The sequence below is a fragment of the Aptenodytes patagonicus genome, chromosome 7, assembly GCF_965638725.1.
Source record: "Aptenodytes patagonicus chromosome 7, bAptPat1.pri.cur, whole genome shotgun sequence".
In the NCBI taxonomy this organism is placed as follows: domain Eukaryota; kingdom Metazoa; phylum Chordata; class Aves; order Sphenisciformes; family Spheniscidae; genus Aptenodytes; species Aptenodytes patagonicus.
Genome location: NC_134955.1, coordinates 61232087 through 61257976, shown reverse-complemented (window position 1 = coordinate 61257976; position 25890 = coordinate 61232087). Strand labels below are relative to the sequence as shown.

At 54.5% G+C, this 25890-nt stretch overlaps 1 protein-coding gene across 2 annotated transcripts; it reads right to left on the bottom strand.

Annotated features, from left to right (window-relative positions):
- Positions 1-1370: 1370 nt before the first annotated feature.
- On the bottom strand, positions 1371-25394 carry AMN (amnion associated transmembrane protein). 2 transcript variants are annotated; one of them, XM_076345502.1, is made up of 12 exons: positions 25328-25394; positions 22991-23109; positions 22816-22860; positions 12768-12855; positions 10981-11216; positions 9268-9405; positions 9068-9176; positions 6900-6982; positions 5716-5902; positions 4454-4628; positions 1973-2075; positions 1371-1686 (listed from the first exon to the last, which is right to left on the bottom strand). In XM_076345502.1, the coding sequence occupies exons 1-12, from the start codon at positions 25368-25370 to the stop codon at positions 1576-1578; spliced, it is 1437 nt and encodes a 478-aa protein (XP_076201617.1). In that variant the 5' UTR covers positions 25371-25394; the 3' UTR covers positions 1371-1575. The 2 variants fall into 2 exon arrangements, with proteins under 2 accessions (XP_076201617.1, XP_076201618.1); XM_076345503.1 differs by lacking the exon at positions 22991-23109 and having other exon boundaries at positions 25328-25374.
- Between the last annotated feature and the right edge of the window lie 496 nt (positions 25395-25890).

The window sequence follows — 25890 nt, the reverse complement described above, 5'->3', positions numbered from 1 at the left end:
CTTGGATATTCCCAACCTGCCGGTGTCAGCCACCGCTTGCAGCAGCTGATGATTTCCTCTGTATTTTGACCCAGCTGGTGACCGTTTCATTCAGCACCAAGTGCCTGACAGCCACAGCAGAAGCTCCTGCCCAGGCAAGTTGCTTTTCATCCCAGTACTGCCGGAGGGGCACTCTCAGGAGAGACGTGCATGGCGAAATCCCCGCCCTGTGCCCCTGAGTGCAGACCACCTCTCAGCCCCGGCTCTGCCCTGGCTCGCGAAGCAATGGCAACAACCAGAGCCTGGAGATGGCCTTGTGCCCTGCCTGGCTCGTGTTTTGTGTCCTGCTTGCTGGCACTGCCCATTACCGGAGGTGTCTCTGCTGGCAGGGGGGCGGCAGGGCTGGTCTCATCACTGCACGCTGCCTGTCACCCTTCGTCAGGGCTCTGATGCACCTAATGATGAATTCCCAGGCCTTTGAGAAGGGATTATGTCTTCCAGAGACTAGAACAAAATATAATAAACTTAAAATAGCTGCTTCCTTATGGAATAGGCCTTACTGAAAACCCAGTAGAGTGTAAATTTGCATAAATTTGCATACATCTCCATAATTTCAGCCTCACCCATCAGACCTGCTCCCGTAATGAAGCACTGCCTGACATTGCGGGCAGCTGAGGGTATTTGACACACACCAAGCCGCAAACGCCACCGCTAACGAGGCCCCCCGGTGCTGCCGCTGCCCCAACCCTCGTGAGAGACAGGCCAGAATGACTGTCCCCAGCCATCGGGTTCCTGCCTGCTTCCCTCCCCGGGGACCCCTGACACTGGCACTGAACCTCTCTCCCCTCATACCATGAGAAGAAGCGCTCTCTCGATGTGGGGAATAACATGATAAATCCCCAGGTAGGTCCAAGAGGATCTTAAAACCATCAGTCCAGGCACAGGGGAAAGGAGCAAGCTCAGGCGGCTCAGTGGAGGGAAAGGGGAGGGAAATGTTTGCTCAGGATGGAGCCCTGTGCCAGCGCCCAGGGGATGGGAGCGAGGTCCTAGAGAGGAGGAACAGGGGACCTCACGCAAAGATCCCCCAGCACCAAGCACACTGCTGGAAAGCAAAATAATTTCCTTTTAAACCCAACTAACGGGTCCAAGCTCTGGAGGCTCTGGGCCACATTTTGAAATTAATTTAAGCACTGAATTTCCATCATGCATCCAGGGATGCATCCTTCAACCTGCTGCGTGCCCTGGGCAAATCCAGCACGGTGCTGGCTAAAGAGCGGGGTGCTGAGTTAGACCCCGACTTCCCTAGGTGTCACCTGAGACCCAAACCTCAATGTTGAACTGTCTAAAAAGGACTGACACCTACAAAATACAGTTTAAAACCCAGAAGCAAGACCAGGGAGGCCATGCCTGCATGGCTGAGCCCTTATGGTGAAGGTTTGCTGTGGTTTCCTTCACTGCGCAGACACTTTTATTCAGGTGGGATCTGCTTGCTTGTGGTTTAGATCCCACTAGGAGGTACATGAGGGGCTGTGAGGGCTGAAGAGGTGACCGTGTCCCCAGGGAGATGGTGGCTGCCCCAAGCATGAGGCCACTCCATCAGGTCTCTGTCTCGCTTGCATCGTACAGAGGGTTGACGTAGAAGACTTGATGGTCTGTGGGAGCCATCTCCTGCAGCATCTCCTCTCCAGCATCAACACTTGGCAGCTCCTGCAGCAGGGAGGGAGGGGAAAGCAACCAATGGAGAAGGGAAGCAAAACCCTTGGCAAAACCCACCCAGCACTGAGTCCCTGCAGCAGCTGAGGAGCTGGTGACCCATGGGAGGATGGGATTGTCCCACAAACCCCTCCTGGCCTGGGGAAAGGAGGAGCCCTACCGGGTGCATTGCACTTTGCGTTGCAGCCCCACTGGCACTCAAGAGGGTCCCGGCTGGGGCCCTGCCAACTCCCACCCGCGGCCCCGAGCATCCCCGTGTCCCCGGGCAGTGGCGACTCACCACGTCGAACATGGGGTTGTCAAAGCCTTTGTCACTGGCTGGCGCAGGGGACGCCGGGTCCTCTGCTCTGTCCCAAGGCCGGGGGAGGCGCAGGGCAGGCAGCCTGGGGAGAGACCTGGGTATCACCCACCTGCATCCCGCCCGTCCCAGCAGCTCCCTCAGCCGAAACACTGCATCTTCAAGAGGTGGATGGGAAAATACAGGGCAAAGTTTCAGGCTGTCTTTGAAATGGGATGTTTGTACCCTTTCCCAGGGAAAAGCTGCCCTATCAGGCAGAAACCATTAAGCCCGGAGGTCTAGGACCTGCATCCTGGGGGGAAGAGTTTGCCAGAGGCAGACAACCCCAGCACAGGCTTCACTTCAGAGCCATCGCTCTCCCCCTGTGGCCTAAAATGACTTGCCACAGAGCTAACACCTGTTCCCACTGCAATCTCAACAAGCACTAATTACTTTTATCATTACTTTTATCATGTTATCATTTTATCATCTTAATCACCATCACCACTTTTACTATTTTCTTCATTACTCCTATCCTAAGGGTCCCAGTCACCGAGCATCATCCCCTGCACCAGGCACCTGGTGCAGGTGGGCTCAGCAGTCACCGCAGGTCACCGCACATGTCACCGCAGGTCCTGAGAGCCCACCAATACTTAAACACTGTGACCGCCATCCACAGTGGCTCTACACAGGCAATATCAGAGGAGCTGCGTTATCTGCAGGGAGGCTGTACCAGGCCCTTTGCACTGGAAACAAGCTGAATTCACTGGTTTGCTGGTGGTCAGGGCGGCTCTGCTGCATGGAGGCAGACTCTGTTTGTAGGCTCCCAGAGCCACCTGCCTAATTTGCAGCATCCTTGCCGGTGTCAGATGCCCCCACGATGCTCGGCAGCACTGCCTGAAAGGGCACCTGCCCTGGAGCCACCCAGGGACACACAGCAGGAGTGGGTCGGCTGGGGACATGGCCTGGGCTCGGGTTCAGCTCCATCTCCTGTAGCTATATGAACTTCCCTCCCACTGCTGACAGAGCCGGTTTCAAAGGCCTGTCCGGCATCCAAAGAAGTGTCAGTGGAAGATAAATCATCAAGTAGCAATTATGGGACTGGGAGTTTTATTTAGAAATTAAATGAAGGCGCGGGTTTATTGCTAGGAAATGTCATGTCAGCACGTGCTGAGCGGCAGGGCAAGCATCCCTGGCCACGGCTGCTGCTGTGCAGTGAGAAAACCCCAGTGGAGGAACCAAGAGGGAAGAAACAACCTGACTTGTGAGCCTGCAACACGGCCGGCATGCCCTGGCAGACACCAATGCACCTTGCACACACAAATTAAAGCAATTCCCACCCCCTGGTTATAAAAAACCGCAGGGTCCATCCTGTTTGCCCATGGTCAAGTAGGTGAGTCAAGCTGTAGCAGCTCAGTGGACAGCCCCACACACAAAGACATCTGCCAATAAACCCTGTAAAACCCTCCTTGGGGAAGGCAGGGCCCTGCATGAAGGTGGGTGCATGAGCAAGGAGCAGAGGTGGGTGCCCCAAGCGCCTGCTGTGGGCACTGCCAGGATGCCCTATTCACTGCTGGAGCCTGTCTCCAAGCTGTGAGGGGAAAAGGTGATGGAGAAGGGCATTTCTGACCAGCTCCCACCTGTGGTGAGGTCAGGTGCCGTGCACCCCACCATCCCTCCCCTGGGACCTGCACACCGTTCTCCACACAGTGTGAGCAACTAATGCACCAGAAGCTGCATTTGCTTCTGGATGCTGTCACTCCCTTTCATGGCTACAAAGCTGTGAGACGCGTGCTTTGAATTATTTTGATGCATTTCTATTTAGCAGCTGGCAGTTTCAGTCCTCCATCCCCCAGCAGGACTACAAACTAACAGTTTCAAGGATCAGGAGATGTCCCCAGGCAGTACAACCAGGCTGTGCAGAGCTCCAAGTGAGCCACAGCAGCCCCACTCCCGCCAGAGCACACCGTGCCACGTGGCACCAAGAAGCAAGTCCTCCCAGCCACATACCAGTGCAAGAGTACAGAAGTGCCTTTCAGCCACCTCACCTCCAATAAACTGTGAGGAACAATAAGGGCAATGGTTTTAAACTAAAAGAGGGTAGATTTAGATAAAAGGAAGAAATTCTTTAGTATGAGGGTGGTGAGACACTGTAAGAGGTTGCCCAGAGAAGTTGTGGCTGCCTCACCACTGGAAGTGTTCAAGGCCAGGCTGGATGGGGCTTTGAGCAACGTGATCTAGTGGAAGATGTCCTTGCCCATGGCAGGGGGCTTGGACTAGATGATCTTCAAAGGTCCCTTCCAACCCAAACAGTTCTGTGATGCTAGTAATGTTGGGTATAGCAGACCGCCTGGCCATGCCCATCACCATGGGAGCTCTGGGCAGCCCTGCATACCCCTGTGCCACCAGGCTGGCTAGAAGGACAGCCTTGGGATGACAGCTGCCCCCAGGCAGGAGAAGCCTGGCAACACGCCTCATCCCTACCTTAGCTTTTCCTTTCTGTAGAGAAAGAGGATCCCTCCAAGCAACAGGAGACCAAAGAGTGGCCCCAAGACCATCCCCACTGTGATCCTGCTCAATGCCTGGCTTCCCGCTTGCCCGCTGAAAGTGCTGCCAGTAGCCACCTCCATTTTGCCACTTGAAATGCCAAGTGCTTCACCTGGGAAAGGACAGGAAGAAATAGGGGTGAGGACTGGATGGGGCAACATGGCCCCACACCCACAAACCACCCCGACTCACACACAGGGCAGAGGGAGCCTGCAGTTGGGTCTGGCACTGCTCGCCTGGTTAATCACCTTTCCACGGGGACGGGGGGTGGGATACACAGCTGAGTGGAATCAACTGGCAGAAGCCCATGTGGGTCTGCTACCCATACAACAACCACCAGGTCCCCTAGCAATGACCTACATGCTCATCAGCATCTGCCAGCTTACATGGCTGCCTCCGCACATAGTGTTCTGGCTGGAAAGCAGCCCTGCAGAGAGGGACCTGTGGGTTCTGGTGGGTACCAAGCTAACCATAGCCAGATGTGGCATGGAAGGACAATGGTATTCTGGGCTGCATGAGGAGAAGGGTTGCCAGCAGGTGAAGGGAGGTGACCCTTCCCCTCTGCTCTGCCTTGGTGAGACACGGCTGAAGTGCTGAGCCAGGCTCTTCTCAGCAGTGCCTGGTGACAGGGCAAGAGGCAATGGGCACAAACTGAAATATGGTAAATTCCACTTCAGTATAAGAAAAAACTGTTTTACTGCAAAGGTAGTCAAACATGGGGACAGGTTGCCCAGAGAGGTTGTGGAATGTCCATCCTTGGAGAGATTCAAAACCCAACTGGACATGGCCCTGGGCAACTTGGTCTCAGGGTGGGGGAAGGTGGTCTCCAGAGGTCCCTGCCAACCCCATTAATTCTGGTCCTGCAGTTCTGCTCTGCCCACACCACTGTCCTACTATGATTAAAATGGTAAAACTTCTGGGTAAGCAAAGTTCAGTACTGAAATCATTAGAAACGCAGAGTGTGTGTGTTAGGAAGGCTTAGAGGTGTGCTGGACCAGACTGATGAGGACAAGGACCTTAGGAGTGTTCAACTCAGGGAGCTTCAACCAAGCTGCCGCTTGATTCCTGTGTGATTCCCTGGTGATAGAGCAGGGACGCGGGGCTGCCACGTGGGCTGCTGGCGAGGGACAAGAAGCTCTGGACAGCAGTGGCTTTAGGTGCACCCGTGGGGGACCAGCCGAGGAGGACAGTGGTGTTACCATGCTGTGCTATGTCCTCCATGATGTCTGCAGCCATCTGCTCCGCAGCAGTGCCGGTCTGTGCTCCCACCTCGTCATCAATCAGCACGATTTGGATGAGGGGAGTGGAGCTTCGGGGTATGACTCCCAGGAAGGTCCGTGCTTTGTGCACCTTGGATATAGCCATCCGCACGCCGGCATACTTGGGCTTTTCAAAACACAAGGCAACACGTAAAGCCCATAAGAGCGGTAGGCAGAAATTAGTCACCTCTACAAACAGCCACGATGGATGCACCAGCAAGGCCCGCCTATAAATCTTCATGTGAGTCCCATCACAGAGCTGCCATCCCTGTTACCACAGTGCCATTGGGTTTCCCAAATGAGAGGTTCATATCTCCCCTCCCTTCGAAGTTGTGACCAGCACCCAGCACTCAGTGTCCCCCTGCCAAGGTGAGCTCACCAAGAAAGCAATTTCGTGTAGCACACCCATTAAACACTGTATTAAGATGTGTGTGGCTGTAAGGAGGGCAGGCAGCAGGCTTTGAGCTCTGGATCAATAGAGAAATACTCTGATATCGATCCTCCCAGTGTAACTCGGAGCACGCCTCCCCCCCCAGCAGCTCCCAGCCAGGAGGAGGGATGTCATGCTGTGTCTGACAAGCAGCAGTGTGGAGTGATGCCTTGTAGAGCATGCATTTGAGTGCTGACCAGTGCCAGTTACCCACCCAGTGTTTGCCTACTGGCGAATAAAAAGCAGCCCAGCATTGGGAATGATATCCCAGAGACCACGGGGTGCGCTGCAGCAGGTTTGCATGATCCCAACCACATAGGCTGACCTCCCATGTTACCTCGACCTGACCTCCTGGCTGACCTCCCGTGTTTTCTAGACCAGGATTTCCAGCAAGGCCCCCTGCATCCTTCCCCATCTGCACGCCAGCAGCTGTTCCTACCCCGCGATGAGAGGGACAGTGTGGCTGTGGTGGAGAGCAAGGGAGGCTGCACCAGCCCTCACAGCAAATTGGCACATCCAAGAGGACAAATGTGGGGAGTGAGCCCTGCAGGGTGGCGGGAAGCGAGGCTGAACCCCCTGCATCCCTGGGACCTCATGCCCCCCCCAGCCAGCCCCACCAGCATTGAGTCACCGGCAGACGTGGCCAGTGGCTTGTGGTTTCGTTAGCCCCCCCCGATCTGGCAGGCTGACGTACCTGGCTCAGCAAGGCTTGGACCAGTCTTTCCCTGTACTTCTGCAGGTCAAAATCAGGAGTGAAATCCAGGCTAATGGTGGCTCCTGCAGCCCAAAAACAGACAGACACGACATTGTCACCAAGCCCGGGCAGAGAGCTGCCACAGCGGCATGGCTCCAACTACCATGAAAGGCACTGGAGACCCTCCGGTACCTCCATGCAACCAGTCTGGCTGGGCTCAGGAGGGGCAGCTCCACAGCTCTGCCTGAGCAGCACTGCCCCAAGAAACCTCTCCATCCCTTGCTGGTCTTTTTATCAGCTGGGTTTGGTGAAGGGCTTTTGGTTTCCACCATATTCCGGAGAGAAGCTTTCCCTGGAAAGCTTTCTCCTGCGTATCCCCTGGGAAGCTCCGCATGTAACTGGGTTTCGGGGCTGCAAGGCTGTGATTCAGCAACACTACCCTGGCTTTGGAGGGAAGGCGGGAAGGAAAGAACACCTGCGCTCCCTGCACCGCAGCCACTGGGTCAAATATTTTCCTTGGGAAAAAAAACCCCAAGTAAGCATTTGTTGAAATACGAAATTCCTCTAAAGACTTTAAGAGGCCATGCTTTTAGGAACATGTTGGAGAAACATATGGTACCGTTTTAATGAATTTGGTGTGATATACCAAATATCTAGGTACAACTGTGCATGAAAAATTCCCCTTAACAACCTTCCAGGTAGATTAATCATAGAATCATAGAATCATTGAGGTTGGAAAAGACCTCTAAGATCATCGAGTCCAACCGTCAACCCAACACCACCATGTCCACTAAACCATGTCCCTAAGTGCCTCATCTACTCGTCTTTTAAATACCTCCAGGGATGGGGACTCCACCACTTCCCTGGGCAGCCTGTTCCAATGTTTCACCACTCTTTCAGTAAAGAAATTTTTCCTTACATCCAATCTAAACCTCCCCTGGCGCAATGGAGAAACGCCCATTGCAGAGGGAACACTGTCAATCTGCATGTTTTTATTTTAAATGAAATGAAACAAACTTGCTGTTGGAAAGTTGACATTACGGTGAAAAAGGTACATTTCCTCTGAGTGTTTTCTGCTGCATAAACTCAGCAGAGCCCTATTAGCTTGACGAGCTGTGACATCCTGACAGGATAAACCAGAGGCAGGGACAAAGGGCTGCAACTCAGAACAGGCTCCCGAAAACCAGGCTGATGCTTCATAGAATGATAGAATCACAGAATGGTTTGGGTTGGAAGGGACCTTAAAGATCATCTAGTTCCAACCCCCCTGCCGTGGGCAGGGACATCTTCAACTAGATCAGGTTGCTCAGAGCCCCGTCCAACCTGGCCTTGAACAGTTCCAGGGATGGGGCATCCACAGCTTCTCTGGGCAACCTGTTCCAGTGCCTCACAACTCTCACAGTAAAGAATTTCTTCCTAATATCTAATCTAAATCTTTCAGTTTAAAACCATTACCCCTCATCCTATCACTACAGTCCCTGATAAAGAGTCCCTCCCCGTATTTTCTGTAGGTTCCCTTTAAGTACTGACAGGCTGCAATAAGGTCTCCCTGAAGCCTTCTCTTCTCTAGGCTGAACGACCCCAACTCTCTCAGCCTTTCTTCACAGGAGAGGTGTTCCATCCCCCTGAGCATTTTTGTGGCCCTCTTCTGGACCTGCTCCAACAGCTCCATGTCTGTCTTATGCTGAGAGCTCCAGAGCTGGACGCAGGACTCCAGGTGGGGTCTCACCAGGGCAGAGTAGAGGGGCAGAATCACCTCCCTCCACCTGCTGGCCACGCTGCTTTGGATGCAGCCCAGGATACGATTGGCCTTCTGGGCTGCGAGCGCCCATTGCTGGCTCCTGTCCAGCTTTTCATCCACCAGTACCCCCAAGTCCTTCTCTGTAGGGCTGCTCTTAATCCACTCATTGCCCAGCCTGTATCCATGTTTGGGATTGCTCCGATCCAGGTGCAGAGAGATGCCCTGGGAGGGTGGCACGTGGGATACGGATGGGACCTGCGGATGGGACCCATGGGAGCAGTGCTACAGCAAAACTTCAGCCCACGAGTGCCTGGACCCCAGACCAGCAGCATCCCCCACACCTGGCTTTCCCCCACGGACCCAGGGGAAGGGGGCTGGGGCAGCCAGCATGGTGGGGAGGAGGAATAGGGCAGTGCCCCCCACTCACCACAGACCCTGCAGCAGTGGCCAAGGGGCTGCAAAGGGCTCTGGCACGCCGGCGCTGGGCACTGCCTCCCCGACGCCCCAAGCAGGGCTGTGCAGATGCGGTGTCCATCCTAAAGGAGAGCAGGGCAGCGTCAGTCCCTTGCCCCCCCTCGCCCCCCAAATTGTAATGGCACCCCCCTAAATTGCAATGGGAGGACTCACCGGGGTGTTCCCACAGGCACAGCCGGACTTGTCGGGACAGCTGGTGCCTGTCACCTGCAGAGTGCCATTGCCATGAAACTGCAGCCGGGCAGAGGGACCCCGCAGGTAGCTGGCCCAGGCCTCGGGGCTGCTGAGCTCCTGCATGGTGAAGAGAGGCAAAAGCTGGTGAGCATCCCCAGGTGGGTCCCAGCGCTGTCCCCAGGCACCCGGCCGTGCCGCCTGGGTGCCCAGTGCCATGTCTGACGGCCAGCTTGGGGCAGCCCCACCACAGGCAGTGAGTGTAGCAGGAAAATCCTGCCACTACACCCATTCTGGCTTTTCCATGGGGCCAACAGAAAAACACTTTCTAACTTAAAACAAAAAAAAAGGACCACAAATAAATCACGAGATGGCTGGGCTTTTTTTTTTTTTTCTCCTTGTTTTCCCTCTTTCTGGTGGCCCAGAGAATTCAATTTATCAGCTTTTAATTACTGGGAGGAAGGGGATGGATCTGAGGGGTGTTCCTTCAATCTGGGAAGCGTTTCAGTGGGCTTGGCATTAGCAAAGACTGAGCTGGACTGACCATCCTCCTACCAAGCTGATGGTAAGTCCCTCACCCGCTGCCTTCCATGGGAGGCTTCTCCATGCCCTGGCACAGCAGGAGGATTTGTCAGGCCCTGGGGTGAAAATACGCCACACAGAGCAAGGAATGGGCTGGCTTCAAAGGGACAAAGTAGCTTATAAGGTCAGTTTTTAGGAAATATGCTACAATCACAAATATAAAAAGCACCTTTTCTTTCCATCTCATCACTCAGCAGCAGCCTCCACCCCAGCTGCAGTCCCTGGGGGGTGGATTTGGCAGGGAGGATGATGTGCTGTGGGGCAGTCCCCAGGCATCAGAGGGACCAGCATCACTCTGAGCATCCAGGACCACCCACCTCTGCATCCCTGGGGCTACGTGTGCCCTAGGTGAGCTCCATCAGGGTCCTGCCTCGTCCAGACTTGCCTGCACCCGCCTGGACACCGACTGAGGTTATTACTCAAAAACCGGTTACCTAATGCCTGGCCCCGAAATGGCAGCGCAGCAGTAGAAATAACAAATAACTTATGAAATGTCTGCCGCATCTCCCACTCCTGGAAGGAGCCTGTGTTTACTGCTGCAGCGCCTGTGATCTTTCACTTCTCCGACCGGCAAGGGACGGGGCTTGTCGTGCACCTGATTCCCAGGCTGAAGCACAGCAGGCTGCCAGCGTTTCTATAATTATCCCTCCAATCAGTTAAAGAGCGGTACTGAAGCAAAGCTGGGAGACGATTGCCGGGTCACGGGCTGCGTTAAGGTTGGGGACGGGAGGGAGGTGTCCCCAGAGCATCCCAGAGCAGCGCGGTTAAGGACACGTGCCTGGGAAGGGGGCAGCCCCTGGGTGCCGGAGAAGATGCCATTTGCTGGCAGTTTGACCCGTGCACATTGGCCTTTTTTTTTTTTTTTTAATGTGAATAGTGAGATAGCCTGTGCTCCCACGCCGCAGGGAGGGAGGTGATAACAAACCGGTAAAGGAAAAAAATCATCGAGACCATCCACAGCAGCAGCAGCCCATGAAGCTGCAACGCTGTGGGAGTGCCCCGTCTCCCCACGCAGCGCCGCTCCTCCATCCCCGGCTGGTCCTTCCTCTCCTGACCTACTTTGGGGCCACGGTGAGGAGGCGTCGAGCCAGTTTCTCATCATCCCCACATTACCTGGCCCATGAGAGAGATGCTGCGGAGATGAATCACTCGCCGCGATGAGTCGACATTTACCCGGAAGGAGGTTTCAGGCTGGAAGATAACATCATCGTAATGGCACGGGACACGTTCCTCGTCCACAGAAAAGATGCGCCGGCCTGGCTCGAGCTCCCTGCCGGGGGACACAGCCTGCCACAGCGTGGGGTCGAACCATGCGTGGTGCTCCGCGTCAGCGAACCTCACTGTTGCACCTGGAAAAGCAACAGGAAAGGTTGAGCATGACCTGGACCCAAATCTGCAGCCCTGACAGATGCATTTGGGTTGGTAAAACCAGTGAGTGCTTGGCCAGAAGTGGAGGAGCTCACCCCGCGGGCAGGGAGCAAAGGGCCGGCCCTGGCATTGCCTTCCCAGGCAGCCACCGCAGGCACCTCCTGGAGCCCGGTGGAGGCCTGGCAAAGCTTTCCAGCGCTCAGGGCTGGGGTCTCAGCAGTTCAGCCCGGACCCCACTTCTGGCTGCAGACCTCTGGCCCCAGATCCTACAGGACATTTTTCCCCCACTTCTTTAAAGCTCACCCTTATGGTTAGGGAGGAAAACAGCCATGGAGCCTAAATGCTGAATAACAGCTAAACCAGAAAAAAATGGGTATGATAATTCATGTCCCAGTTTCCAAGCAGCCTGGCAGGCCTGCAGAAACATGACCGGCCCTGGTCCCTGCAGTGGGTAATCCCAAAAACCAGGGCACCGCTTAACCATTAATTATTTAACCATTAACCGTTTCCCTGCTGGTCACAGTACCATCATACAGTGCCCTGCTTCCTTCTCACCCTTCCCCAACAACTGAACCTTTACCAATTCAGCTATCACACGGGCGTTTATTGACTGAATTATTTGCATTCATTTAAAAATCATGCTTTAAAAAAATCCATTTGTGAAATTGCCCCAGAAATGCCTGTTCATTTCAGGGGAGCAGCACATGGTCAGAAGGAAAAACCCAGTGCAAGGTGGAGGCAGCTGTCAGAGCATCCCTGATGGGGGCAAACAGCCCCAGTGTGGAAAAATGATAGGGATTAAGGTTTTTGGAGTGGTTCTGGACAGCCTGGTGCTGCAGTCGCTCCTCCGGGCAGACCTGTTTGGGCTTTTTCTCTCTTTTTTCTCTTTTTTTGTCAGTCAGAGCACAGGCACAGGCGATCCACTTGGACTCTTCCTTTCCTGTGGCCGAACTAAAAAGTTACTTGCCGCTGAAAGCGTTAGGTGGCTCTTAAATACCCAAAATACATCTCCCTAGCAAACAGCTTTCAGACTAATAACAGGCACCGATGAAACAAACCTGCTGCCTCAGTCACAGCAAACCTGGGCTGGAGGCTAGGAGGGGAGGGAAGGACGCGCTCACGCCGAAATGCCTGTGCGCATTGGGCCAAAGGCCAGCTCGCTGCGATGGCTGCAGTTCAGCTTGCCGGTGTGTAATTCCTAACCAGTTTTCTTTAGAAATACCATGGCAAAGAAAATGAGGGCTTTGATGTGGCTACATGCTTAATAGGCAGGGTAAAATACAAACAATATTTGCCTCTCTGCTACAACTTCAAAGGCTTCCCTACTATAATTACTTTTTCAGAAGACAGGTGATCTAGCAGGGAAAAAAGATCCGATGTGAGGGAGGTCATCAAAGAAAAGGTAGGTATTAAAAGAGGAGTGATTCACTTTGCTCTGAGGTGGGAGAGCAAAAACCTTTGTAGAAGCGTTGGGGCTGAATTTGCATGATTAATCAGGGGCTGATAGGGTGACTGGTCTGGGCACAAAATACCTGAGTCACAGCCTGGATCCCAGCTGCCATCGAAAGCTGTGAATCCTGCACCAGATGCCAGCACGAGTTCTCCGTTCAGGGGCAGGTACTAGACGAAGGGATTCAGAGTATTACTGTGCGGTCCTGCTGCCAGCCACCCAGGCTTGTAATCAAATAACAGTGCTAATTATTAAGCTGCCTATTACACTTGCTGTCTCTGAGGCACTTTACAGTCATTAGGAGTTACCCTTGCCGTGCCCCACGTTAATGGGAAAGTATCAGCTCCCGTTTTTACAGATGGGGACGCTGCAATGGGGAGAGGCAGTTTGACATTATCTTCCAGTAACACAGAAAAGCACAAAGCATTCAGGGAAGTAAGAACAAGGAAAAAGCAGAATAAGCTCTTTTGACGGCTCCTTCCTCCTCTTGCACACCCACTCCCACCAGCTCAGGAATGGCTTTATACATTGGTATGCCATGAAAAACCCAACCTTACTCTGCAAATGCCCAGAGGTCTCCTTGCTTAATGGGTTCCCACCTCCAGGGACTGCGCTTGCCCCACAAAAAATAACTCAGGGGCCCAAGCAATGCTTGGTGAGGTGTCAGCTAGTGGATTCGCACTCGGCGCGAGCTAAGGAAAGCACACGGTGGCATTTGGGGCAGCTTGCCATAGCTAGACCCTCTTCTTGTTGGGTAGGACATCACCGGCAGGTAGTCGGGGTCACCACGCTTGCCTGGCTTCAGCTCCATTGGGCTTCTGCTCCAGGGCATGAGGACAAACCTCAACAGGCGCAGCTCTGCCATGGGGGCCCTTTCAGCAAGCAGCTGTGGCCACCCAGGTCACCAGCTGGCACTGCTGACTCCAGGACAGGCCTTGGCAAACAACTGAGTCAGACACAGCACATGGGTTTTTCAGCCCAGCCCATCTTATTTTCCGTTTAGAAATTGCCACAGAGAAAATCAGGGTTTCCCCCAATATTTTCACATGTCAAGGAGTGAGTGATGTTCAAGGCTCCATTCTCCTCTAACTCGGTCTATCCAGGGTTTTAGCATCACTCCCCAGACAGCAGCTGGAAGCCCTCCAGGACTGCGTTATGCCAACGCACTGGGTCCTGTGCTCAGGCAGGAGCACGTTAGATGGGATTTTAAGGTTTCATCTACTTAATTGGTCTTTAAAAATGCATGTAGATTAGAGAAAGCAAGACTTATGAATGACTGCTGCGGGTGGCTGCGACAGGTCTCTGTCCGTGGGGCAGTCTTGCCTAATGATGCTCTGTCCCACACAGGGACCACCCTGGGAGGGCGATGGACATGGCAAAAAGCTTCTCACCCCTAAGCTGTAGGCAGCTGTTTAGAACTTTAGTGCCTTGGTGGTGCAGTTTTGAAGGCCATAGCCCGGGTCCCCTTCTTGGTTCAGGAACCGTGAGAAACCGGGGCGGAGAGCAGAGGGCAGCTGCCACCGAGAAGAGCCCCGCAGTGCTACTGTGCACCAACTGCTTTGGACCCATCAATGTCATGCATCGGGCTGGAGAAGAGAGGATGATGAGGTGAATAGCTGAGGTCTGGACAATGTCTGCCCCAAGGGTATGGAGTCTCCCCACTGGCCAGGAAGAAGCCTTTGCCTATGGACGTTGCTCCATGAGACCATAGCCTGTGTAGTCCCTAACTGGAAACCATGCCATCATGTTCTCTGAATTTCTATTACTCTTGATTAAAGCCAATTTTTTCAATACTGAAGCACTGAAAGAGGCTGAAAGGTCTGCCAGGACAAGAATGGCAACGTGCCCTTTAGCTGCAGATATAAAAGCCATGTCTGATGACGTTTTGAGGCTCAGGACTTGGCCTGCTTTGAGCTGGGCAAGGTCTATGCTACCAGCTTCTTTCACAAGGTGCTTCACTTCAGAAATGCCCTGGCTTGTTCTCCTGTGAGCCCACGCAGGAACGGGCGGTGGGACACTTTAGGGCAGTCAGCTACCACCAATACTCAGGGCAGGTGCTGCCAGTGCTGCTGGCTAAAAGTCCCTTCTTCCAAACCCGCTGGGCCATCTCAGGCTGGAGCCCCTCATTGCTGCCTCTTGCCCAGTTTGCAGGTTGCCACCCTGCAGCCTACTGTGCATGACAGGGCCGAGCAGGGAGGGCGGCCAGCTGGCTGCTGGGGTCCAGCTGAGCTGCTCAGGATGGGGTTTTGGATGGGATGCAGTTGATCGTTTCACCAACACGGGGTACCAACTCTTCACAGCAGTTACCTGTGGACACTCGGGCCCGTAGCTGCAGGGATCTTTGGGTGGAGGAAGAAAAATCAGACAGCAGCTGCTGGTGACAGGGATGGGTGACACAGCAGGGCCATGACTAGCTGGCCTCTGTTCGCTTTCCCAGGCTGCAGAAGTTGGCGTTTGTGAGTGTTGTGGCTGGATCAAGACCACCGGGTTGGGAAGTCCCTGCTCTGATCCCTGCCTGCCTGACAGCTCTTTCCCCTATAGAGTTACCAAACACTTTGACTATGGCTGTGGGTCACAGCTTTCCAAATGCCCTGCGGTGGCCACGTAGGACACGATGAGCTTTGCTGTCCAGGGGCTTCTTCGTTCAGATCTTCACAAATTAACTAGGGTGAGAAAAAAGCCAAAGATACAACACTTGGACAAATATGTGCCTACATTTGTAAGCTGCATCACTCATGCTCCTCCAGGGAGCAATGCAAGAGCATTTTGTGCACGCATTATGCACAAAGCAAAGCAAGGAAAACCTGGTAAGGAATCACACGGCATGGCTGAGCTCAGTGTGGAGCAGGGATGAGGTGGGCTTGGTGGGTTGGAGATACACATACACACGTGCACACACAGATGCACAAATGCTGGTCCAATGACCAACTGACGTCACGTCCTCCTGTGCCTGGGGGGCCCAGGTGAGCGGGGATCTGGATGGGGTGTGGAGCAGACGCAGGGTCAGCAGAGCACGGCATCAATCCCGCCCATGGGGAGAGGTAGGAGAAAATGCCTCACGCTAAACCTGCCCCACGCCTGCAGTATCAATGCAGGGCTCTGGAGACACTGGGCTCTCTGGCAAAGACAGCTCCTCCAGCTACCGCTGGAGATCCCCCTCCACCACCAAGGCCAAAACCCCAGGCTAGCTGGACTTCCCAAGCCCAGAGGAAGCTGTCCATGTGAGTGTGAGTGTGGCAGGGAAATGAGAGTCCCACAGCACACAGAGTGTCCCAGCTGCTGACCCCTTCACCTTCTGGGACTACCCAAACGCTGTTAGCACCAGCCCTGGAATTAAAACGCAAGGCAACGCGATGCAAGCCGGGGGGTGGAGTCACCTCATCTCCACAAACATGAAGTGCAAGAAGAGCCCTGTACTGCTTCACAGCAGGAGTTTCTGAGGCTGGCCCCCGCAGCTATGGCTCCTTGCCCACCAAGGCGGACGTGTTGCCCATCCACCACCAGCCCTCCCTGAGATGCAGGCCACTGGGCAGCATTTCAGAAGTGGCTCCGTCGTCCAGTGGATCTTAGTTTGCAAATAATTTGCCCTTTCTTTTTTCCTAACATAAGTTAAGCATCTCAGCTTGCTGCAGAGGACAAATGGAGACTCCTGTTGGGCAATGGCTTTCTGCATTTGGGTGTGTAGTATAGAAGTTGCATATAGGCTGGGCCACTTTCCAAGTACATTTTGAACTGAGCAATGACATGTACCAAAGGACCAGAGCCAGAAAGCTGGCGGTTTCATCTGCTTTCCCTTGCTGCTGCCAATCTGTACTCCAGGGCCATTAATACAGCAAGCTTAGAGTCCCATTAGTCATTTCCCATCCCCGATACTGGTAAATTACTTATCTCCTCGGTCATTGTTATCAAGAGTAATGACAGCTGAAATACAGTCATCATTTTTCTCATCAAAGTCAGCAAAAAAAAAAAGAGGAAAGACCCCATGTGGCTCTCAACCCACAGTCACCATGTTTGCATCCCCAGCATTGCACCACTGAGGACAAATGCCGCAGCCCCAGTGCGTAAGCGAAAATGAAACTAACCTCCGAAATGCAAAAGAAAAAAATGGCAAAGGCCTGAGCACGTGGCTTTGGAAGTGGGTGGCTTTGAACTGGCCTCCGGCACATGCCAGCTCTGCTCAATTCATGAGCATGGGGCTGAGATGACTGACAGCAGCAGTGTAACTGGCATGTCACCATCATCATTGCAGGAAAAAATGTGGCACTAATGCTTCAAACCTGGGCGAGCGAGGCTCGTGATTGCAGCTGGCTCTTCTGCCAGCCATGTTCTAATTCACAGCATCAACGTGTTTGAATTCCCTGCTCAGGTGAGACGGTGCCACCATCCCCATCGCGCAACGCCGAGACTGCCCGGGCACGCTGGGCTCTGCAGCGCTGCACTCACGGGTGCACCAGCAGGCAGCTCGGTAGTCATCGGGACTGCGTGTGACTCCCGGGTACATCCCCTCACCTGGCACCCAGCGCGGGGGCAGCTCCTGGGCTGGCGCTGCTGGCACCCCATCGAAACACATCACTGAGGTAGGATGCAAGGGGGTTACCTCTCCGCCACGGAGAGGATGTGTGCCGTAATCCACAAGAGACATTAGTGCTCAAGGCTTTCTGTATCATCTCTCCCACTCCTGTTTCGCTGGGGCAGCGGCAGCCCACACATGGCAGCAGGCAGGCAGGGCAGCAGGCAGGCAGGGCAGCAGGCAGGCAGCCCCTGCCCATCGCTGCCCGCAGGTGGGAATAGTGGGGGTTTTCCCAATGCCTATTGCGGCCGTGGGGTCTGAGCGCAGCTGGGTGTGCAGGTCCCTGGGTGGGATCCAGCTGCTGGCTGAGGGCCCCAGAAAGGCACGGGGCCAGATCCATCCGCAGCCCTTTGACGGCTCTGGAGCGTTGCCAGGGGCTCGCTCTCCGCGGGGCTTCTTGGGTTTGTTAGCCGGGGTTCACTCGCTCGCTTTCCTGCCCAGGTGAAGCTCCCACCTGCGCCCTTGGGCCAGTGTCATTCCCCCCAGCCGCACACGCCACCCCACGCCCCCAGCCCACCGCCGGATCTGGCCTGCCCCCACCATGGCCCCCGATCCCACACCAGCTATTCCAGATCCCCCGCAAGAGGAGCCAGTGAGGCAGGATGACCCGCAGCCACCCCAACAGCTCTGGGTGAGCCCAAGGAGGTTGACCCGCTGCTGGACTCAGACTTTGCTGCCCAAATAGCTCCCTCCCTGGGCACATGCTGCCTGTGAGGAACGGGGCTTTAGCATCCCAAGGAAAATGGGCAAGAAATGCATTTTCCCCCCCCCCCATGAAACTCACGCTCAGGCAGGCTGGTGCAGTGCAGAGCAAGGCACAGGAGCTAGTGCTCCTCTCCACGGTACCCATCGGCAGCAGGCAGAAGATGCCCACCAGCCCTCCTCTGCTCCCAGCAATAACTCGCCCCTCTGCTTTCCCCCCCCCGGAGCAGAAAGGGGCATGGGCGAAGGAGCAGCACACCAGCAGGACATCACCATTTCAGCATCATCCCCTGCAAGCTAACAAGGCGCTTGGCAGCTCTCTCCTGCCTGCGTCCCTGCCTCCCCCCCCGCAAGGCAGGGTCCTTTGGCAGCAGTGCAGCCGTGCTCTCATTAATGCAGGAGCTGGTTGCCCTGTGTCTGTTCATCACGTTTTACATTGCGTTTCGGGGTGCAGGCTCCCCACATCACCTGCCCAAGCTGGCCTTGCCACCATGTCCCCTGGCACAGGGGTTGCCCGGCACATCAGGTTCGCAAAACATCATGCTCCTGCCCGTCCCCACAAAGGAGCTGCAGCTCCTGGCTGTCCCGCGCAGGTGCTGCCCGGCACACCCCCTGCCAAACCACCCCGCAGACCCCAATAAAAGCCATCGGGGGATATAAAAAGCAACAGGCCCAAAAATGCCATTAATTTGACTGCAGCCCCCGAGTGCACACCTCCAGTTGTGGAGCCAAACAGGTCCCAGCAAGGTGCAGAAATTGGGTGTCCTGGGGACAGGACGTCGGGAGCCCCTTGGGGAGCGCATTAAGGTAAACCAGCCCAAAACACGAGTTACAGATGCAGAAGGCACACAGAGGCTTAAAGCTCTTTGCCAAATCTACTTCAGGTTAGTTCAGCTCATTTTCCTGAACTTCCCTCCACGGACAAGGTCAGAGAGAGCTGGAAAGTGGCTCGAGGTGCGGGCAGGGGAGCCATCCCCAGTGGCAAGGGACGGCAGCCGGTCCACAGAGCGGCCACCCAGAGAGACCTGCCCCAGCATCCTCTCCAGCCCGGGATGCCAGCAAGCTGCTCCGCTCATCACAGGCTTTAATAATTCCTCCTGCTGAAAATTAGTCTGCAAGGAGCAAATAAACTCGGGGAGACGACTGCAAAAGGCTGTTTTACTGCACTCCTTTCCTAGGGCAAACCTTCAAGCAGGAACACTGCCAGAGAAAAGCCTGCAGGATTCGGGCTTGTAATTATGTGCTGACACACACGCATGTATGTATGCACTCCCGTGAAATTTTTACCTTCATCTCAGGAGAAGGAAAAATAATCCCTTTTCTGGGTGTCTCATTACCCTGCTGTTTGGGAAGCAGGGGGGAAGGAGTGATGGTGCCTGGGACGAGCGCAAACTGTGGCAATTCATTAGAGCCAGCGCCCCTGGAGAGCAATTGGCATTTGGAGATCAATCTCTGCCAGGAACCGAGCGGGAGCATCCTGCAGCAAAGCCGAGTACATTCTGCTCTTGCAATTAGGCAGCTAAAAATATAAGGCTGGGCGAGACGTCCCTGGTTAGACCCCAGTGCCCCGCACGCTCCCGACCCTCACCCAGCCTCACCAGGCGGGCAGGGAGGAGGTGCAGGCAGCTGCTGTCACTGTGGCAGGGCTCGGTGATGGGGCAGAGCTGGAAAGGTGACGTCAATGCTGCCAAATAACCCCGGCTAGTGCCCTGACCCTGGCACCACAGGGGGTTGAGCGAGGCTGCTCTGCCCACGTGGCTAAACCCGACTCCTGCCACCCCAAAAATAGCAAGCGGCATCATCCATCCCTGGCCTGCACTGTGGTGCTGGCCGGCACGGGCACAAACTCCACCAGGGCTGGTGTTATCGGGGCAAACATTGGGCTCGCAGCCACAGCCGTGCCCTGGCCTGGCTGCCTTTGGAAGCGCAGCCATAGCCAGAGGGTATGGGCTCCTCTCTGGAGGAGCCCTTCTCCCCCAGCAGGGAGACAAGCAAAGTCAAAAGCCCGCCTTGCCCTGGAGCACCCACGTCAGGCACTGCCACCCTGAGCACCTCCATCTTTTTTGCAGATTTACTCCCAGGTGCCTCCGAAAGCTGGCTAAATACTGATCTGCATCTTTAAGCAGCTAAATACCATAGAAAATCCAGCCTAATCGCAATGGTTTTGCTTCAAAGTCACTTACGCTTAAGCTGGATTTGGATTTAGTGTGCGGTTGAATTAGGGACCCCCTCGAAACTTCAGATGAAATAACCTCTGAGCTGGGGGGTAAATGGGTTTCCTCCAAGCGGGGAGGTGGGCTGCATGTCCCAACAGCCCCGGCCTCCTCCCGAGAAAGCAGCTCCCGGTGCTTGGCTGGTGCCCCCATGGGATGGATGGGGAGGGGAGCTGGAGGGCTCACCATACAGAAGCATTTCCTTTAATATAAATGTCTAGGGGGGAGCAGACAGTGGCCCACGAGGACCCCCCAGCACCCCAGGTCTTGCTCCATTCAGTTGGGGGGTCAGGATGGGAGGTCTCATGCTGCCCCTCTGACGGTGGGGCACCAGCACCGAGCATCCCCACACACACACCCGCTGCAGCGGCACCGTCCTCATGAAAGTCAGTGAGAGCCCAGCCCCTTCCCTGGCCGTGAATTTCCTCCTGCGCTACTACAGCAAGCAACGCTCTCCTTTTTTTTTGGTCAAAGGCTGTATAGCATCTCCATGGTGACTCTAAAGCATAATGTATTCCTGCTGATTTAAGTGATTAATGCTCCGGCGCGGCCGGCAGCTGAACAGGTGCAGCCCAGCCTCTCTGCAAAAAGCCTCACAACCAATTCATTTTCTAACCACCTAGTTGCCAAATTTCACGCCATCCCCACAAATGGCAGACAGGCTCAGGTGCTGGGTTTCATTTCTTTTTCATCCCTAATCTTGGCAGTCCCTGTATCACCTGGTGACAACAGAGCATGGCAGCGCACGGGAAGGAGGTAGCTGAGCTGAAATTAAAAAGAAATATTAACCACCATGCTAGGAAACTTGCTGGGACAGTTCATTGCTAATCATTGGGGCGGTGATGCTCAGAAGGAAAGTGTGAGCCGTGGTTTGGGTTATAGCCTGGGATGAGCCTGGTTGCTCACAGGAGGTGCAACTTGGTGCAGCAGTGGGGCAAGCCCCTGGCTGGAGGGGAACGGTGCCGCACTCTCACAGCCAGTGCTGCCACCAGAACTTATTCCCTCGTGGGCCCCCCAGCCCTCCTCTCCTCCTGCACAGCGGTGGGACCGCAATATTCACTGTAACCCCAGAGCCTGCACGGCCGCTTGCCAAGCAGGATCCCAGAGAAACCCCAGGGCAGCAGAGGGTCCCTGGGGGCTCCTGCAAGGACCGCTGGATCCTTTGATCGGGATGAGTTGGGAGCCACTCCGGCACCCTGACCCCGTCGCTCAGTCGCGATGGGAAACATCCACCCGAGCAGCCGGCGGACGGTCGGCCCAGCAGCGCAGCCACAGATGTCATTAGTTGTGCAAAGGTTGTGTTGCACCTCCCTCTCCTTCGGCCAGCCGCAGGGCTGCTCAGCTCAGCTCTTTAGCTTGGTCGTGAGAGGCTCACGCCGTAACGAATAATGCTGCTTTGCAATTATGCACTTTGCAGGCCTCTGATGAAAGTACTTTAGAAATATTATACATTCATCTGTAAGTAAAATAAAATCTACTGGAGTGATATTTTGCTCTTTTCTTCTCTGGGTAAATTCCACATCATTTATTACATTATATTTGTACGTATTTCCCCAGTACATTCTTTCCTTCAAAAATTCATATTTAAAATGCCATATAAATAAAGTAACTCCTCCAAATATTTGTAGAGGGATTAAATGTGGTGCATGGCATTATTAAAGCATCAAAACTATTAGTGGTGTAGACAGCCTGAACAAATTACACCACATAAATTTGAAGGGCTTGTTTGGATTCAATGGCCAATAAAAGAGCAAAGCTGCCCTAAAACCGAGAGAGAAAACTTGGCCGCAAGCTTGTCCCATCCAAGAGGTTTTGCAAACAGGATCCAGCCCTTTTTGTGCCATCCTGGCACTGGGATGTGTTGGAGCAGCGAAGGTTTGCTTTTCCCTTAATTCCTTCCTCCCTGTTAAATTTGACCCTCCAAACTGGGGGGATCGAGACCCTGTGCTTTCATGGCAGCCTGTCAGCCTGCTCTGGGCAGGGCTCCTCTTTTTGGGGGACACCAGGTCGCTCAGAAACCCCTCTGAGGCGAGACCCCCCCCCCAACCTGATCTCACCCAACATACACATATCAGGTAGGGTGTTGTACCCGTCCTGCCATGGCCAGGCTAATAGCGCTGCAGAAAAATATAAAACCCAATGGCACTTGAAAGGAAATATCTCGAGCAACATTTTGGGATTTCCCAGAGTGGTTTGTTTTCATTTCAAGATATTTTGATGTCAGCTTCACTTAGCCTCAGCCTGGGGCTAAAGCCTGCTCCGTGTCGGCAATGCCACGTGTTGGTGCTCCTCAGCAAAATACTGCCAAGGTCTCAGTCCCATGGAGAGGCTTTTTTCCTTCCTTTGTGGAAGAAAAATTAATTTCTTCCAAATGAAAGTGTTTTTGGGGTTCTCCCTCCCTGTATCCCCTAATGCAAAAAAAAATAATCCCAGAAATGGGCTTTTTGGCTCCACGGTGCAGAGCCCCCCAGGCTGCTGTGACTCTCGTTCCCTACCCCAGCCGAGGCATCCTGGGCGAGTCTGGCCGGAGCAAAATATCAAAGTCCCTGGAGAGGGGGACAGGGGGATGTGCCACCCGGCTGGCAGCGCTCCAGTGCCAGCCCTGCCCTCGCCCGCCCTCCCGGCGCCGACGCACGCTGCCTTACCATGTCCGTCAGTGCATGGGGAGACCTGACAAAGACTGAGACGACCTGTAAGAAAAGGAAAAATAAAAGCAGGCTTTCCCCTGGCAGGTAAAGGTCTTTTCTGAACGTCCAATGGCATTTTGAAAAACAAAACAAAACAAAAAACAGAAAACCAAACCATAAAGATGGCCGATACCTTGTTCTTCTCAAAATGAACAACGTCGCTGGCACAGGGGACTCTGCCTTTATCCCAGTTGGAGCCGGTTTCAAAATTGGTGTTGGGGATCCACTGCTTGTACATGGCGGTGGCGGCAGCTGGGAGGAGCAGGGAAACCAGTGTAACCCAGTCTGTGGGAGGCACTGGGAGCCCTCTCTGGGATGTGCTATGGGGTGGGTTGGCCTTTTGAGCCCAGACTTGGGGATTTTCCACCCAGGAGCAGCCCCTGCGTGTTCCCAGTTGAGCAGTCACAGCCCTCCTCTGCATAGGGGATTTTTTTGGCTGGGTGATGGCTTTTACCCACCCAGGTAGGAAGAGGAGTAAGGGACAAATACTTGGCAGGCAGAGAGAAGGCAGGAAAATCCTGCAGGCAATGGTCAAGAATAACGTACACCTGGTACCTAAGCATTCATTGCAGTGGGTTTTGTTGCCACTCGGACTAATCAAATGTGCAGAGACCCCTCGACCTTGGTGTTTCCAGTAGGTATGGAGCGGGCACGCAGAGCCGGCCAGGACCACAAGGACAGAGCGAAAGGAGAAAGGGCATTTGCTATGGGACGTGTAGCACAAAATATGGGCTGGTTTCATGTGTTTGGGACTGGAGGGGGAGGATTGAACGGTGTCCTGCAGCCTGAGGCACCGGCAGGTTGGGAAATAGAGTTCTTCCCCACAGGGCTTGCCGGGATGGCGGCAGTCCTGCCTGCAGGTCCCCGCAGCAATGAGCCCGCTGGCCAGGGACAGGCCGTGGCAGAGGCAGGTTTCCACTCTGACCTACTCTGTTTGCACGAGTGCACCGAAGCCGCACACCTCCCAGCCCGGCATTGCCCGGGCTTGGCTGGGAGATGCATGTCCAGCTGAAGATGACTCTCCAGCAGCCTGAATTAAGTGGCTTTGAGCAAGCGAGCTATGAGACAGAAAAGAGGAAAGAAAAAAAAGAAGAAACCTTTACTCTTAATACGGATCATCTTTTCTTTAGAGGAAAAACCCCCAAAACTACAAAATAGGTGGAAAGCCAGTGGTGGACAGAACCCGGTCATGGAGGGGGCAGGAGGGGCCACGGGGGGAGCCCTCTTCCTGGGATGGGAGGGGGGTGTGAATGACTCCAGCCGATGGAGGGTGGTACCCTGCAGAAAGCCTGGGCCCTGCTAGTCCAAATGACAGGGAGGGATGTGGTGGGTTGTGCTCTGTAGGCTCTGCGGAGGCTTTATCAGCGCGCAACAATCACCTCGGGGTATAATTTGCACTGTCTGGCTCTGCCAGGGGCTCTGCTGAGACCATTTGCTGTACGTAGCTACGTCCGGCCGAAGAGGAAACAATATATTTTTAACCTGAATGAAAGTCCTAATGTAGGAACAGGGGTGGGAGCCTGGGTGCAAGGAGCAGAGGGGCCCCCCCAGCCCCACGCCAGGCTGCAGCCATGGCTTTCAGCTACCTGAAGGAGTCCTTAGGCAGAGCAAACACCCCCCTGCCCCGTATCCACTTTAAAACCCACTGACATGGAAAAGGACCATACAGCAATGAGAACCGGACCCAGGCAGCTGCTTGCAGTGTTATGGGCACAAACGTCTTGCTGATTTGGAGTCAAAAAGAGCTTAAGAAAGGAAAAAGCCCCCAGATGGTAATTGCAAGTTGTTCTGTCCCTGCTATGGTTGACTTGCATCCCTCCCATCCCAGGAAGCTGGATAATGGAGAGATTAAATCTCGAGCAGAAAGGCTCAGCTGGCCCCATTGCACACATGCTTCACGTTCCTGCAGCTGCAAGGTGTTGTGTCAAGCAAGCTTGTGCTGTGCTGCACCGCAGAGATGGCTCTGTGTGCTGACCCAGCTTGGCTACAGCAGTGACAGCGGCATCTCCTCTGGCTGGGCGCTCTGGGGCGGTGGAGGTTAATCTCCTGTTGCAAAGCCTTATCCCCCATGCAGCTGCACTGATGCATTCCCGCACCCTCCACGGCCATGGAAATACCAGCGTGCTATTTAATCAGCCTTGTCTCCAGGGAAGCGCAGTCCTTGAACATCAAAGCGACATGCATATTCAACAGAGAATGTGTCCTGCAGTGCAGAGCTGCTGGCTTCAAATAAGAGCAGGAAAACCTAAGTTACGGAGGTGCAGCAGGCATGATACACTAATCCCAGCCTCATTCCCCTGCCTTCTCTCTGTCCAGTTGGAAATGCCTTTTCCTGTTTGCATTACAGATATGCCTGAAGTGACAGAGCCTGCAGCTCTGCTCCAAAACAGGATTGCCGTAAGTGCAAATGGGGAAGTCGTCCAGCAGTCACCCCTGCTCGCCATGGCGGTCGGGCCCTGGGCATACTCACCAAGGAGCTGCAGGACACCGAGGAGGAGCAACAGGCACTTCATTTTGCAGCAGGCTGCCAGCCCTCACCTCCGCAGCCCCTGCCTGGCCGGACCTTGGACCCTCCCCAGGGGCACGTGATGGGCTCAGCCCAGAGGAGGCTGTAGGGAGAAGGGAGTAAACCAGTACGGGAGGCAGGTTTCCCCCAGCATGAACCAGAGCCTTGCTCAGTCCCTGAAGCCGGTTTGCTCTCACAGCTGCTCCTTTCCCAAACTCCCCACTTCCTTGGCATCCATAGGGAGCCTGGGAGAGCCACTGAGGAACAAGGCGGGGAGGCGAGAGCAGTGGTCCCCCCAGCTCGGCTCACCGGACCTCACCATCCACACGCCCTCTACCCATCCGGGTCCTGCTAAAGGGTGGCGAGCATGAATGCACCGCGTGCACGCTCCACGCCGCTCCCCCCTGCAGAATGCCGGCTACCTTGTAATTACTAATAATGGCCTCAATGTATTTTCAATTAGCTCACTTGGAAGAGAGCAGCTCCCAGTGATGACTTGTAATTGTACTTTGGCCACCAGCTGATTT